Source organism: Symphalangus syndactylus, chromosome 3 (genome assembly GCF_028878055.3).
Source record: "Symphalangus syndactylus isolate Jambi chromosome 3, NHGRI_mSymSyn1-v2.1_pri, whole genome shotgun sequence".
NCBI classification, from domain to species: Eukaryota; Metazoa; Chordata; class Mammalia; order Primates; family Hylobatidae; genus Symphalangus; species Symphalangus syndactylus.
The window spans coordinates 111,669,292-111,687,114 of record NC_072425.2 but is presented as its reverse complement, the minus strand read 5'-3'; the positions used below and the strand labels follow the sequence as shown (position 1 = coordinate 111,687,114).

General features: G+C 34.1%; 1 protein-coding gene across 2 annotated transcripts in view; it reads left to right on the top strand.

Annotated features, from left to right (window-relative positions):
- ZNF804B (zinc finger protein 804B) overlaps window positions 1-17,823 on the top strand; it is a 622,860-nt gene that overhangs the window by 573,948 nt on the left and 31,089 nt on the right. For both annotated transcript variants that reach the window (XR_010120080.1, XM_055272789.2), the window contains exon 3: window positions 13,785-13,915. Coding sequence is in view for 1 of the 2 variants with exons in the window: in XM_055272789.2 (XP_055128764.1) it covers window positions 13,785-13,915 (131 nt within the window). In the remaining variant the exon portion in view is untranslated. The remainder of the gene's footprint in view (window positions 1-13,784; window positions 13,916-17,823) is intronic.

Below are 17,823 nucleotides of genomic sequence, written 5' to 3'. Positions count from 1 at the left end.
AAGAAAGTGGTTACTGGAATAGACAGATGTTTACATGCATGTTTGGACTGGTAAGCAATGATATTAAAAATATTACTATTCCTAACACATAGAGACTTACTGGCCTGATCAATTTGATTCTTCACTTGTTTATTCACAGCTGAATTCTGCTTGCAATACACATGCAAAGCATTCTTGCTGGCAGGTAGGGAAATAAAGATTTTTAGTTTGTGTTTTTAAAATGAACTCAGGAAGAAAATTAAATTCCAAATACTTCATAAATATATTTTTACAAATATGTTTCTAAAAATTTTAGTTTACCTCTTGCTGAGAGAAAATCAAATGCATTGTGAAAAGTGAGGAGGATATGTGAAGATCACCTCCCCTTTCTTTTTCTTGACCTCTGCAACTGTCCTTTATTGCATTGTTTTTGATCTGAATAGTGGTTATGGAAGGTAACTACTCTCCAGAACTATGAAGCCTATCTGCTTTGTCATTTCTCTTTAAGTCCATTTAAAAAATCCAAGGACGTGAATTAGATGTTTAGATATGTCTTTTACTTTACATACCTATATTTCCCTGTTTCCCTCTAGGAAATATAAGAAACGCAGTTTTTCCCCCTTCTCTGATTAATATCAATTTTGTATAGCATTAATACCCAACAGCACAATTCAAATAAAATTTATCAAAGAAAATCCTGATAACAAATCACATTTTAATTCAAATTTTATAATTTTACTCAATAGTGATATGTAATCTTGGATTTATGGAAATTATAGATGTTTGGATTAAAACCATAAATTATTTAAGACAAGAAAGACCATTTTTTATATAAAATTGACCATAGCCAACTGACAACCTTAAATTCTTAGGCTCAAATCTAAAGTGTGGCAAGGTAGAAGTATGCCCAACATGCTTCCTTTTTTTCGACTTCTCCTTTGCAGAAAAAACTACACCTACCAGTCATACTGTCCAGGTGAAAGCCACTCAAACAGTCTGCTTTCAGTAAGAACATGAATTAAATACTCTCAGTGGAATCCCACTGATGGTTGAGTCGAGCATTCTTTGCACATCCTGCTTCACAAAGTTCCACAAAATCTGACCATTCCTTATATTTTAACATGATTATAATTCATACATACTGAGCATTTGCTATATATCAGGTGCTGTGCTAAATGATTTACTTTTCCAAACTTAAATAATATTCCCAAGAATTCCACAAAGTAGATACTGATAGTTGGCTAAGTTACAAATGTGTAACTAAATCTAGAGAAAATTGAGTAACTTTGCAAGAGTCTCAAGGTTAGTAAGTGACAGAAACAAAATATAAACTCGGATCTGCCTGATTTGGGATGGTTTTCTTAATACTTACACTGTCTTTGTCTCCTATCCGAATAACTCTGGAAATACTTTGTTTTATTCTCTCTATTGTTAGTTACTACTCTGTCTTCCTCACTTCTACTTCCAGAAAACTTCAAGCTCTTAACGCCTCTAACCTGTTCACCAAGTTCCTACTAGTGAACAGGTGTGTATTAGTCCATCTTGCATTGCTATAAAGAAATACCTGAGACTGGATAATTTATAAAGAAAAGAGGTTTAATTGGCTCACAGTTCTGCAGACTGCACAGGAAGTATGATGCTGGCATCTGCTTGGCTTCTGGGGCAGCCTCAGGAAACTTACAATCATTGTGGAAGATGAGTGGGGAGCAGGCATGTCACATGGTGAGAGTGAGAGCAAGGCGGGGTGGAGGTGCTACACACTTCTATACAATCATGTCTCATGAGAACTCACTATGATGAGGACAGCACCAAGTCGATGGTTCTAAGCTATTCGTGAGGAACTGCTCCCATGATGCAATCACTTCACACCAGGCCCCAGCTCCACCACTGGGGATTATAATTCAGCATGAGATTTGGATTAACACAGATCCAAACCATATCAAGGTAAGCAAGTGATTATTGTTCTAGTAGTTTTTGAAAAAGTTTATAGATGATGACCTATAAATTATACCTCTGCATTTGATTATAGATGCTAAGCAGTTTAGGAATCTGAAGTTAGTAAGCTTTTCTTTTTAAAACCATTGATACATCCAAGAAGAGAAGATAATAATTAAATATAGCATTGTTTTAGTTTTGTGCTTATTATATATTGTTGATTTTTATATTATATACATTGATTTTATTGATTTTAACAGAAAATTTAGCTCTGATGGAGTTTTGTCATCTTGATAGTGACTTACTAACAGTCTCATCATCCTTTTAAATGAGTCACTGCTAAAAAAGTATCTGAATAGACACATGGCTCTAAATACACACACACACAAACACACACACAAGCTGATCATGTCAAGTTATTTAAAGTCAGAAGAGTTACCAATTGATCCTGCACTAGCAGAATTTTATCAATTTGGGAAATTAACTGGGGCCTGATCATCACTGGTAAAAATATGCGCTATATAATGATAATTTCTTTGTCTTGTGAAAGCACTAAAATTCCTAGGAGAACTGGCTAACTTGTATTTATTATCTGCATTGTAGGAATTATGTAGAACCAGAAAATAAGAAATACCTCTGTACAATTGTGTGTGTGTGTATATATGTGAGTGGGTATCACCAAAAAATATTAAAATATTTTCCAAACAAAACTAAGCATGCTACTTAATATTAATTCTGTTGGTCTTCATGCCCATTAAGATGTTCTTAATCAGTGGATCTCTGTGTTACAAAGGTGGTTCTGGATAGGCGTTGGCAAGATTAACATGTTGAAGGGAAATATAAAAATGAAACTGTGTTCTTCCTGTCATTATGAGGGAGCATACTTGAACCCTAATAAAATTCTAATAGAATTTTCCTCTTTTCAGTTTCTCTAAATGTACTGCTATCTCTGACCCTCATCATCCTGGCATTTAAGTCACAATGTTGACAGAATCTAATCAGGAAATGGCAACCTGTAAATTTTGTAGACCAATGTAAAAGGGTTCCCTTTATCATAATGTGTACCCAGGGTCCCCAACCCTTGGGCCACAGGCGAGTACACACATTTTTTGGGAGATTGCAAAAATAAAGGGAAAGGCCACAAATGCAGAAAAAGGAAGGGAAATTAAGATAAGTAAGCCGAGTCTTCCACTTAGGTTATGTAAAATCACAACAAAAGATCACCTCCCATCAAAACAAGAACATTCTAGATGTTCTACAAAACCTAAATTTTATAAAGACCATCGGAAAGGTGAGGTTGCAATGTAAACTAATGAAATGAAAGGCTAATCATGGACTAGTTGAGAATAAATCCCACCACAGGCAAGTCTGCACTCATCCACACAACCCACTCTTTTATGTGGTCTTTACTTAAAAGAGAGCTCATGAAGATTCTGAGCAGCACAGAGGCATGAAAAAGACCCTTTGTACTGCAAACAAGAGAAGTTTGCCTAAGTTTGAGGGTGAAACAGGAAAAACAAGGAAAACCCTCCCATATTCTGGATTCTGCATGAGTTTAAAGGCAAAGATCTTTTGTCACTTAAAGAGGGGCCAGCAAACACTCCCTTTACTTTCTGCCTAGCAGCAAGTACAGAGAAATTTTATCTACGATGGAGGGAGGTCAGGACTATTGAGAAAGCCCAACCCCAGGGCATAGGTACACAGAGACTAAGACTAAGGCTGAAACAAGAGAGCCAAAAGAAGTCTTCTTGTGATTTAGATTCTGAGAGTGAGGTAGGAGGTCATTAGCCACTATGGGAGGGACAAGAATTATATTTGCATTCCAGAACTTGTACAGAGAAGAAGACAAAGGTTATCTCCTGCCTATACTCTTGATTATACATTGAACCATGAGGCAGAAGTCATCTGTTACAAAGTGGAGGGGTGGGAAACATGCTCATGGTGTAAAGTCTGCAATGACTAGAAGAAGTGTATGCTTCTGGGAAAAGAGCAGAAAAGTTGAGAGTGATTTCCTCTGGGGTGTAAATGTTTATGAGCCTGCACCCAATATGACTAAATGTGAAGCAAAGAACTGGACTAAGTGAGGGCTACTGCCAATGAGCAGTTAACTAGAGCTTTTCTACGAGACAGAATATCAAGTAAGGAGGAACATTCTAAGACAAAGCACCTAGCTAAGAAGCTGGAAAAGACAGATGGAGTGATAAAGAAACAGGATGCATTTTGCAAAGAGCAGCTGGCTAGACTACAGGAAAGGAACTCAGAGTTCTGCAAGGTCACCACTCAACATAATTAGAAAGCTGCTGAAGAGGTGCCAGGAAAGTTCAAGTGCGTAAGTCTCATCCAGTCTGTACTGATCCATATGCCACAATTCTCCAGTATTATCACCAGAACACCCCAAAACTCTCAGCTGCTCTGCTCTGGCCAACCAGTATAGCCAGAGCATGCTTGTGAAGGGAAGATAAAATGAACTTTTAGAGCATGCAAAATTTCTTCAACATTAATTCAAGGGACGCAACATATTTTTTTTCCTGGTACGAAAATAACCTATTTGAAGAGAAGAACATCAAAAAGTATTATGTAGCAGATTCAACAGAATTATATCACATCTTAATCAGCAACAATTTAAGAAGCCAAGGCCTAGATCAGGGATCAGTCATCAAAGAACACTCTTCAATATTAGTAAACCTCATTTATGGTGATTAAAAGAGGACAGCTCTCTGCATATTTTTGTATTTTTAACTTCTACTGATTATAAATTATTTCTCTTGTAACTCGGCTCCATCATTTGATGAACTTACATTCTAACATATTTGGAGTTTGGGTGGCAGGGGATAATAGGAATGGAAAGAGGAGGAGGCAAACAATCTTGGGGCAACAGTGCTATGTGGAATTGTCTAGACTGTGGCATGTTGATTTTCTCTCTTTTGCTTTTTTCCTTTGATTAAGTAACAGCTATCTCATTTTAACTTCTAACAGTGATCATGCTAGCAAAAAGACAAAAAGGAGAAAAGATGTACCTTTTTAATGAAGTAGTATTTACGATTACAAGTCAAACAAGGCATTTTTGTCAATATAAAGGCAATTTTGGCCAGGCGCAATGGCTCACACTTATAATCCCAGCACTTTGAGAGGTCAAGGTGGGCAGATCACCTGAGGTCGGGAGTTTGAGACCAGACTGGCCAACATGGTGAAACCCTGTGTCTTCTGAAAATACAAAAATTAACCACGTGTGGTGGCAAGCACCTGTAATCCCAGCTACCTGGGAGACTGAGGCAGGAGAATTGCTTGAAACCGGAGGCAGAGGTTGCAGTGAGCTGAGATGGTGCCACTGCGTTCCAGCCTGGGTGACAGAGCAAGACTCCGTTGCCAAGACCAGCTCAGTCGGAGAGACCCTAACCCAGCAGCGCTAGAGGAATTAAAGACACATACACAGAAATATAGAGGTGTGAAGTGGGAAATTAGGGGTCTCACAGCCTTCAGAGCTGAGAGCCCTGAACAGAGATTTACCCACATATTTGTTAACAGCAAACCAGTCATTAGCATTGTTTCTATAGATATTAAATTAACTAAAAGTATCCCTTAAGGGCAACGAAGGGATGGGCTGAATTAATTGCAGCAGGAACACGCCCTTAAGACACAGATCACTCATGCTAATTGTGTCTTAAGAATGCCTTTAAGCAGTTTTCTGCCCTGGGCGGGCCAGTTGTTCCTAGCCCTCATTCCCGTAAACCCACAACCTTCCAGCTTGGGCGTTAGGGCCATTATGAACATGTTACAGTGCTGCAGAGATTTTATTTATGGCCAGTCTTGGGGCCAGTTTATGGCCAGATTTTGGGGGGCTTGCTCCCAACACTCCATCTCAAAAATAATTAATTGATTTTTAAAAATTAGGGGAATTTTGGCTTACACAACTTCTCCTTTACCATAAATACTGTAAAACCAAAAACTCAAAAACCCTCTTCAAAAACCTTATGGGCAACTGAAAACCCCTCCCACCCAGGGAACTGCACAGAGTAGCAAGAGGCTGCTGTCTGCCACTGGTAGACAAGAGCACTGAGAAAGATACAGCTCTACTCCTGTGTCCAAGTCACAGCTGCACAGAGCCTGTTTATGCGTGAAAACATATACATTGAAAAAAATCTTCTCACAAAGACATACTCTAGGCCTTTTAGCAAGTACTACACAATTGCAATGTACTTCTGAGATAGAAGAATACTGATAGAAAGTACTTCTGTGATGCAGGCACACAGGGCCAGCTGAAGTATTAGCGTACCGAACTAATGATAAGGTAGTGTCTATATGCAAATCAGGTACTTGAAGGCTGTGGACACTGAAATAAAGCAACAAAGACCAAATGCAGCTCAACTAGAGATTGAGCTTGCCCAACACTCATACTTGAGGGCTCACAGAAAAAGAAGCATGTCTGTTTCTGGGTATAAATATTGCATGCCTTAATCTATACTGTTCATCTACAAACAATGTTCAGTATTTAATTACAAAATTATTTGGCACATATAAGTCAAGAACATATTGCTCATCAACAAGAAGTATAAAAATCAATACAACTAGATTCAGAAATGGCGTGGGGGGCTAGGGGAGGGATAGCATTGGGGGAAATAACTAATGTAGGTTACGGGTTGATGGGTGCAGCAAACCACTATGGCACGTGTGTATCTATGTAACAAAACTACACATTCTGCACATGTACCCCAGAACTTAAAGTATAAATAAATGAATAACTAAATGGCAACAAATAGCCTACATGTTAGAATTACCAGAAACTTTAACAAATAATGATATGTTAAAGGATTTAGTGGAAAAAGTAATGATACACATTAAAAATGAAAAATGTTTAAAGTAGTACTATAAAAAAGAATGAAAATGCTAGAAACTAAAAACATGGTATCAAAGATAAAGAATTTTTCTGATAGTCTTATCTGCTGATTAGATATAGAAGAAATAATCAATGAACTTGAATCCACGCTTATAACCTAACTAAATAAAAACGCACACACAAAAAAAAGTGTCAAAAAACCGTAATGGAGCACTTGTGATATTTAGCACAATATAAAATCATTTAGCATGTACACTATTGGAGTGCAAGAAGGATAAGAGAGCATGAGGTAGAAAAAAATTGAAAAGATACTATTTGAGGATTTACCAAAATTAATAAAGGATATAAAACTACAGATTCCAGAAGCTCAGAGTATCCCTAAAAGGACAGATATCATGAAAAACATGCCAAGGTACGTCATAGTCAAACTTATGAAAAATAAAGAGAAAATCTTTACTCCAACCAAGGGAATAAAGAAGAAACTTTACATACAAGAGAGCAATAATAAGAAGATAGCACACATTTCAGAAAAAGCATGCAACTAAATGATGCTTTTAAAGTGCTTCAATTAAAAAAGAAACTAGAAATACATATCCAAAAAATATGTTTCCTAAAAAGTAGGTAATATGAAGAAGTCACACAAAAATGTATAAATAAAACAAGACAAAGTAAATATGTTAGGAAATATAAAATTTCCTTTAAAAGTATTCTTAACATATGATTTTGAATGCATTAAGTAAAATAATAAGAAATAGTTTACCATGTATACTGAAATGAAGGATATGACACCAAAACATGACATATTGAAGAGTATTAGTTGAAAATATACATTAATATTGTTTTAAATGGATAATATTATAGAATTTTAACATAAACTGTAATAATTTTATGATGCGGCCAGGCATGGTGGCTCACACCTGTAATCCCAGCACTTTGGGAGGCCGAGGCAGGTGGATCACGAGGTCAGGAGATCAAGACCATCTTGTCTAACAAGGTGAAACCCTGTCTCTACTAAAAATACAAAAATTAGCCGGGCGTGGTGGCGGGTGCCTGTAGTCCCAGCTACCTGGGAGGCTGTGACAGGAGAATGGCATGAACCCAGGAGGCGGAGCTTGCAGTGAGCGGAGATTGTGCCACTGCACTCCAGCTTGAGCAACAGAGCGAGACTCTGTCTCAAAAAAGAAATAAATAATAATAATTTTATATTGCACATTTTAATGTCTAGTGCAACTATGAAAGTAACATAGGTAGACGTAACTAAATAATCAATAGAAAAGATAAAATAGAATTCTACAAATGTTTGATCTACTCAAAAGCATATAGAAAAGAGAGAAAAGAACAGATTCACCAAGTATACACTTGGTGTTTTCAGTATACAGATGGTATACACAAATACAAACATTGAAATAATTACGTTAAACATAAATAAATACCTCAATTAAAAGGAAAATATCCTGAGTGAATAAAAACACAAGATCCAAATAAATGGCTTTTAAAATAAATACACTTTAAAGACACAATCTATTTTAAATTAAATGAATAAAAAATGATACACCATGCCAATGCCAAGTAATAGAAAAGAGATATGACAGTACTAATATCAGACGAAGCAGACTTCAAAGGAAAAAGTATTTTGAGATGAAAAGTGGGATATTTCACAGTTATAAAAAGTTAACTAAATAACAAGATATAGCAATTCTAAATCCCTGAATATGTATGCATCTGATAAGAAAGTTCTCAAAAACACATAGTAAAGATTGACGGAAACAAAGGGAACTATGGACCAATCACAAATATAAGTGCAGAATTTTATATCTTTTCACTAGTAATTGATAAAACAAGTAGGCAAAAATTTCCATAAGGTAATACATGATTTAAGCAAAACTATTAACCACTTGACATAATGATATTTACAGAACTTGAAATACAGCAAATAGAATAAATATTTTCTGCTTTCAAGTACACATGGTATATTTGCCAAGATAGACCATAGGCAGAGTCATTATAAACATTTCTACAACTATCTTAAAAACATTTATGAAACTGTCTAAGACCTGACATCATGCAGAATATATTATCTGGCCAAAATAGTATTAAAATAGAAATTAGTAACATTAAGATATCTAGAAAATGTATGAATATTTAGATGTTATTGAAAGCATACTACTGAATAATATCTGGTTCCTTTAAAATATTAATAAAATTAATAATCACTAGGAAGACTGGTGAATAATATAGAATACACAGGTTGCCAATATCAGGTTTAAATGAGGTAACATTGCATTTGATGCTTCAAATATCAAAAGAATAAAAAGAAAATATTTGGAACAATGTTTCCACAATTAAAAAGCTAATTTAAATAAAATGTAAAACAACCTTGAAAGGAACAAATTACTAAAACTCACTCAAAAAAGAATAAAAAATCTATTTTGTCTTATATATCTTGCATAAACTGAATTCATGATTTAACAAGTTCCAACAACAACCAGAAAAAATACTCCAGGAAAACATGGCTTCAATGGTGACTCTAGTATTCTAGGAATATGTAATATTAGTTGTATGCACAGTCTTTTAGAAAATAGAGAATAAAACATTCTCTAACTCATTTTATGAGGCCATTATTACCATGGTATTTGTTATAGACTGTAAGTTTATGTTCTCTCAACCCCCAATAGGATAGTATTAGGAAGTAAGTAGACTCTTTGGGAGGTGATTGGACATGAGGGCACAGCCTTCATGAGTGGGATTAGTGCCCTTACAAATAAGACAAGAGAGCTTGCCTCTTCTCTCTGGCCTAGGCCATGTGAGGATGTAACACAAAGATGGCCATCTGCAAACCAGGAAGAATTTCATAACTAGACACTGGATCTGTCTGCAGGCACCTTGATCTTGAACTTCCCAGCTTTCAGAACTGTTAGAAATAAATGTTTGTTAGCTAAGCCACCCAGTCTATGGTATTCTGTTATAGCAATCTGAATTAACTAAAACCACACTAGAATTACACAAGAACTTTGAAAGATAATACAGACCAATATCACACATGAACATAGATGCAAAGTTCATAATGAATGTTAGCAAATCAAATTCATCAATATTTCAAAATGTTAATATAAAAACCAAGCAATATGTATCCTATGAATGCGAAGTTTAACACAATAAAATAAATAGAACTTATTCACTATATAAAGGGAAATTAATAATGTGATCCTTTTCAATAGATGCAAAAATGTATTTAATAATATAACACACCTGTATCATAATTATGTTGCTTAGTTTTCTTTACTATATGGCCATCTACCTTTATCATTAAAGGATAAGAATGCAAGGTATTGTTCTAATCTTACCTATGCTACATCTTTGTTTATTGCCTAGACTATAAGGTAATAAAGCAGATTCACTCTTTACCACCTGCTTTGCAAAATACCATATTTGTTTTCCCATTATTATGTGTAAATGTGTAAGGTAGCATTTTTTTCTGAAATATGTATTCCATGTGCTATCTGTTGTCAATAAGAGTTGATTCATTACACACCCTCAAAGAACATTTTGCTTCCAAATGGATTATGTTCTCTTTAAATGGAGGAAGGTTACTGACAATCATTGTATGTGCCATGGATGAAGTAAATGAGTTCTTGTCAGAACAAGGGGAGAAAAATAGAAATTTGGGCTAAGCCAAAACATGAGGCTGGCAAAATTTCGCCTCTGGATTCTTAGAAGTCCTTCCCATCTGTCCAGCGATTGATAGTCCTCTTTTCATCAGACCAATAGACTTTTGGAAGGGTCTTTTATAAGAGATACAATCACTTTGGTGTAGCGTTTTCCGTAAGTATTGGATTTGCAATTAGTATTTTGTCGATGTTTAATAGCAAGACCTTGAAATATTCTATAATAATTATCCATTTATTTCCTCCATGCAGCGGGTATCCATTTTCGCTTTGTGTGTTTTAATGCTCCTCTATCATTGTGAAGAAACCTTCCTTATTCCTGGTAAAATATCTTTGCTCTGAGATCTAATCTGTCTTACAGTGATCTGGCCCCCTTAGCTTTCTTTTGACAAGTGTTGACACAATATATGTTCTTACATTCTTTTCTTTTAACTCATTTTGTCCTCATTTTTAAAAAAGCTTGTTTGTGTAGTCAACAGAGTTGACCTCACACTTTTATCCAAGTGAATACTCTCTGTCTTTTAATTTTGGTGTTTAGACCATTTACATTTAATATATTATTATTATTATGTTTAGATTTTATTATCTTGTTATTTATTTTATAATTGTCCAGCCTACCTTACCTTCTTACTTTATTTTTTATTTTTTATTTTTTTTTGCATTTTCTTGCACTGAGTACATTTAATGATTTTCTTTTATCTCCTTTGTTGTCCTCCTGGCTAAAACACTTTATCATTTTAATGGCTGCTGTTGAGTTTATAGTATATTTTTCTTTAACTTACAGACCAGTTTCAACGGCTATTACATCTTGATAATATTTGATTGGATACAAGATATTAATTTTTCTCATTTCTGTTGGCTATTTTTTTGTGTGTGTTGCAATACATATCCCAGTGTTTGGTACTATGATTCAGCTAAGTTACTTGGAGTCAGTTTTATACTTTTATTTCCTGCCTTTATGATTTTTTTAAAGCAACTCCAAAGTAGTGCTGAATCTATGACTAATTATCCTCTACTGAAGCATGACTTTTCTGAATTATCTATTCAATATCCTGTCATTTTTTCCAGTTTTGTTAGTGAAAACAGCCACTATTCCTGGCCTTATATGAATGCTAGACACTGTTTTTCTTAAATTTTTTTCAGATGATTTATTTTTTCCTAAACTGGAACAGTTTCCTCACAGAGATGCATTGTTCAGTACACTGAAAACTTTAGGCAGATCTCTGGGGTTTTTTTTCTCTACTTAAACTTGAACACTCAGCACTGACTAAACCAAATTTGTGGCTAGATGTCTTTAAACAAAATCTCTTCTTCCAGTTTTCTGTGTTCCTTAAAAACATTTTAACTTTGCAGACTTCCTAAACACAATTAATCTTTTAACTATTCCTGTATATTTCCAAAGCACATTGTGTGCACCCTTATTAAGAAACTCAACACTATCTTATAGAAGTGTAAGCACTTGTCTGTCTTCCTTAAAGGGAAAATTTGATTTGTTGACTTGTACATTTTTACACTTCATAGTAAAATTAATAAGGATTAACATAGAAGCAATTAACATTATTTGTTGTTAGATAAACAATACAGAATTCTCAATCATTTCTATAACTCAAAAATAAAAGTATAGTCCTGGAATCTAGAAGGCTAATAAAAGAAACAGAGGTACCCCAAATTTTCAAACAGGATTCCAAAAATGAGTCAAGTGTCAATTGTTGTGAGTAAATGAATCAGTTTCCTTCTCTGCATTATACAAGTTTTGTGTGCTGGTAATACCTAATATTAAATAAATATAATATGGAGTATTTATATTCAGTACTAACAGAGTGTAAAAAAACCCTCTCCTTTTTTTCCAAAATAGCAATTTTCTCTCTCTGACACAGTTGAACTATAGTTTATAGTTCTTAAATCATGTAGGACAATTTCCAAAAGTTCTTTGCTTGTAAGACAAGGCTTCAGTCTGAGAAATAGGCTTTCAAGTACATAGGGTCTGAGGAAGTGAGTAGCAGGGTACGTAGCTATAAGGATTTTATAAGCCTTTCTTCCTGTCTTCTGACCAAGGCTATCCACTCTTTAATGCTCAGATCATCTGTTGTTTATAATTTCCAGAGAACTATTGATCTTTTTTTTCTGATAACATGTAGAGCATTATTATATTTCTTGAAATTTTCTATTTTTAGAAGGATTTGAAGTATTTGTCAAAAATTGAATTCAGGTTGAGTCCACTGTTCTCCCTGTAGCTATTTCTAATTCTGTGAGGTTCTTGTTCTTTGTGCTCAGAATATTCTTTCTTTGAAAGACCGATCTGCCTTCTTCTTCAAATCATTAGCTTAGATGTAGTTATCTCACCACTGTCTACCATGAGCATGTTTCATTTAAAGAATGAAGCTAATGAAAGGTTTTGGCCCTTGCTCTGTGAGTAACAGTCGGCTACAGTATTACTATCTTACATGATAACTATGTAGTTTTCTCCATACCTGGGAAACATCTCTTATACTTGATACGTGAAGTGAAAATAATTTCAACAGATACAGATTTTAGACTGTTTAAAATCACTTTGTATGAGTTAAGAGGATAATCTTTAAATATACTTTCAATTCAGGATTAAGCCCCAAACTTCAAGAAATTCATTTGATTTTGGCTGTTTCTCAGTTCATTCAATATCATTAGTTGTGCCTAGTGGCAGATTCTTAAGAAGAGGTCTTACTTGCATGTAAGTCAATTGTTTTAGAGAAAATATTAACTAAAATAAGTGGTGAGTGAATTTAAATCAAGCAGGGCCATGCCTCTATTCTGAGTTTAAATCTCTGACTCATTTTTTTCTGTCTTCCTGGATACAATATAGAAATATGTATTTAATAAATCTCTCCATCCAGAAAAATGAATTCAAAATCACATTTACAGCTTTGAACTAAATCTTTCACAGTTAACAGATGCTCTTTCCTGAAACAATCTCATTCTACCCAGTGTATTTAATAGCATCACTTTTACAAGTGAGGGGCAGGTGGGTGGAAGAACATGCATCTCATAACCTGCCTCCCTTCATACTCATTCATGTATTGCATATTTTCCCCATTTGTGTTTTTATAAGCACACAGATTATTATAGTTGCATAGCCAGGGTGATACCAGCAAGGCCTGGGGCCCGGCTTTGCCGTGACTGTGACAAGCTTGGAAAAATAATCTGGTTGACAACACATTTATCTGCTAAATGTGTCTTGGAGCAGAGAATAGCAACAATGGAGAAGATACTTTTACTCTTTCTGTCCAGAAAGTCACCTCTGCACTTAGGATAAAGAATAATAAGGAGCCTTGTGGATGGAAAAGAACATATTATTTATTTATAATACCTTTTTGGTTTTTCTTCTTTTTCCACAGAGACTGAAAGAATTAAAGCAACGGGAATTTGCTCGAAATGTAGCTTCTAAGTCATGGAAAGATGAGAAGAAACAAGAAAAAGCACTTAAACGACTTCATCAGCTGGCTGAGTTAAGGCAGCAATCTGAATGGTAAGAATTAAAGGTGTCTGGGATGCTTCAAAACTCTCGTCAACCTATGGGGAAATTTTAAAGGCAAATCTACTGTAACAATGTAAACAAATCATAACTAACTAATAGATATGTCTGAAGGGCAAATATAGTTAAACATACATAAATTAATTACTTTTGGCCTTTGATATTTTTCTTTCCTAATATTGTTAATTTAATGTACTCTATAATGAAATGATCCCAGAATGATTCAAATACACAAGCATTTATTCTATCCAGTTGACTAAATGGATTAATATCACTTCTTAATATATTTTCTAAATTTTGTAATAATAATTTTAAAAACCATAATTAACAATACATCTTAGGGGGTGAGGAATAAGTCTTCTGAACATTTCCGTGTACACACCTGAGTCTAGTATAAATAACACAATCATTGTCTGGCTGACTAACAAGATGTAATTAATGCAGTTAAATTTACCACACAGTGCCATTTAAATTGATAATTATAATATAACAAGTTTTATACTAATACATTCTTGTAGCTGAAAAATAGCAGTTTTACAAAAGCTTGGAACCACTGGATGTTTCAAAGTTGTTACCTGGAATGCAATTAAATTTGCAGATTGTGATTTGTGTTCATATGAATCATAATGTAAAACACTAATGTAGCTAATTAATGTGTTTGACAGCAACCTAGTGAATTGTGAAACTTATGCCTCTGTGCCAGAATTTAAACCCCTTTTTAAATTGCTTAAATGGAAAGTAATATATAATAAACAGGAGTGAGTGGCTCAATTAGTTACCACAAAATATTAGACTTAAAAGGTAATTTTAAGGAAACATTTATTTTTGTAGGACCAATTATGAGTAAAAATACAATTAATATTCAGCTGGCATGTATTTATGTATTTGTAGCTTTTAGAACAATCTAATTAATTTATGAAAATATGTAAAAGATAATCATATTAAAAAGAAATGAGAAATTTCGTATGAAGACAAAATAAAGATACAACATGTAGCCAGAAGTAAGGTTAATACAAAAATGCATGCTCTGGGGTCTTATACAACTCTAGAAGCAACACATACATTTGGTACTGAGCTTTCTACAGCCAACACAATGAGGGACTTACAATATGTTGTTCAAACTTATTGTCAATGAGAACTCAGACAGTCCTTGCCAAAATAGGGCTTAGAAGGAAAAGTTCTATTGTTGTTAGGGTAGCATGCAGGAAAAAATCTAGGGAAAGTGTCAATTCCTGTGATTAATAATGAGATGCAGTAAGTTAGATCATAACAAATGGTACAAGTTCTACCATAGATATACATCTTTAGATAGGTCCCTTAAGGCCACAACAGCAAATCTAAATAGTCTTAACAAATATAATTTTGATTGTTTGTTATTATGAAAGTTGTCACACTTCTACATTTCTACTTACCCATTCTATATTTTCCTCTGGGGTAAATAACAAAGAATCAGAGGTGCCTTGCTAATGGCAGTGGTCATGGTGATGGTGATGATGATAATGATGGTGATGATGATGGTTTGTATAGAAGTTCTAAGTTTGCTAGAGCTACCCATTAAGTTTCTTCCAAATAAAAAGGTCCACTCTATTAAATTTCAGCTGTCCCTGAAACTATTAAGTTTCAGCCTTATTCACTAAACAAACACAAACCTAACCACTCCTTTTGGTGATGTGATAAAATAGGCAAACTCTCTAGGTCACAATGTGCCCATATTGTTACGGAAAAGACAAGTGTTCAGCTTTCTAGATATAGAGCCTGAAACTAGGAAAATAATTTTTTTTTATCTTCTACTGCCCATCACCTGCCTCTTAGCCAATTGCTCTCTCTGCTTAAACAGCTTCATGGCTGAAGGAAAGTCCCTTAACAGAATTATTAAATACTTTATTTTGGTAGGTGAATTGACAAGTGAAAGTTAAAAATAAAATAAAAACAAAAAATCATTTTCATTACCCTTCTCCTGGACAATCTTTTCTTTGTCCTTTTTCCTCAAAATGAGGGCTTCTGAATAGGATGATCCAGGTAACACAATTCTTCTGTGACCCTTTGGGAGAAGAGAGGTGAATTTACTGGTAGTGCATAAAATGATGGCCAAAAAATGGTAACAGATCTTATAAAGGGTCATCAAATTTGACCGTCTCTTAACTAGTTCCAGCCAACCTGTTTCCTCAGCAATAGCAGTTATTATATGGGGCTGAGGGTTTAGTCACTCTCTGTATGTGAACTTCTTACGTATATAAGTTTTAGTACATCTTAATATGAAAATTTTTCCAAAATTTAAAAATTGTGGGGCCACTGATTCTGAGACTATGAATTCCTTAAATGGTGTCATTTCTTCATGTTCCACGTTATCTAACTCTTATATGAAGTTTTTCATATAAGAGCTGGAAAATGGAACATGAAAAAATGACACCATTTTAAAAAATCATGTTGTTTTGGTATGTTTTTCTTTCTGTTTGGTAAGGATGCTTTTTGAACAGGAGAGAATCAAATTGTGCATTTGTTAAGCTGCAGAGTATTCACATTTTTGGAGAACAATTTGAATGGAAAATCCATCAATAAGAATTAAAAACCAAACTCTACTTTATTAACCATTATTTTAATATAAGTAAGAATATATTTTAAAAACTAAAGAAAGTTCCAAAGAAGTGAGGGAAATATTAAATGTGGAGAAAACTATAAAAGTTGAAGTTTCATTGAGAATGCAACTGTGGTTTCCAGGCGCTGGCTGGTGGGAGAAATGTGAATGTATTGTTCAGAGTTTATAAACTTTCAGATGTAAGATGAATAAGTTTTGAGGATCTAATGTAGAGCATGATTACTTTAGCTAATAATACTGTATTGTTTACTTGAAATTTGCCAAGAGAGTGAATCTAGTGTCCTTATCTCACACAAAATGGTAACTACGTGTATGATAGATGTATAAATTAATTTGTTTGCACACATCAAATGATCACATTGTGTACCTTGAATATATACAGTTTTTATTTTCCAGTTATATCTCAATAAACCTAGAAAAAGTTAAAGCTTTAATAATGTTATAATACATAAACTTGTATTAAAATAGAGGAATTTAAAACCCCACAAAGATAGAAACAGGATTTTCCAAACTAATAAGAATAACTTTGATTTAAGAAAAAGCAAATTAAAGTTTATAAAGCAACAAGATAAAAAGTTTAAAGAATAAAAGTAAGAAGTATCAAAGATTAACAATAAGGACAAAATGTTAAAACCTGTGAAAAATCTGTAATTATAAATGCAATTTAAATTGCAAAGTGAGAACTAGAATTAAGGACAAGAAGCTAGAGAACAGTATATTACAAAAATAATAAGAGCAAAGAAATTTAAAAATATTTAAAAGAATGTAAAAGGAAGAAACTTGCATATTAGAGAGCTACACGGTAAAATAAAACAGCAGTACAGAAAAGAACATTTAGATTAGCATAAAGCAAGAACATGAATAAAACAGTGTCAGGATAATCAGCAAAATTATTATTAAGAAAAGTATATATATAATATATATAACATGATATAATAAATACTAAAATAACCACATAATAATGGAGTTGGGAAAGGAAGAACAATAGTATCCGTACACTAGACTTGTGGAATAATTTCAACTGACTTTCATACAGGTGATAATGTCAGATTGATTGAAGCTTCTGGAGAAGGTTAACTTAATCCAGAAGTATAGTTCCTACTTAATCCAAATTGTGGCTACAAATATGGAAAATAATCTCTTTGGTACCAAGGCAAAGTTAAATGCTGCAGCTGTTTCTGGATCACTTCCTTCTATCTGCAGGCTGGAGGCACTTTCAAAGGCCAATAATGTTGTAATAAAGTCTCTACGCTCCTTATTTACTTTCATGCTTGAAAGAAACTTTCATATAACTCATATACTTTCT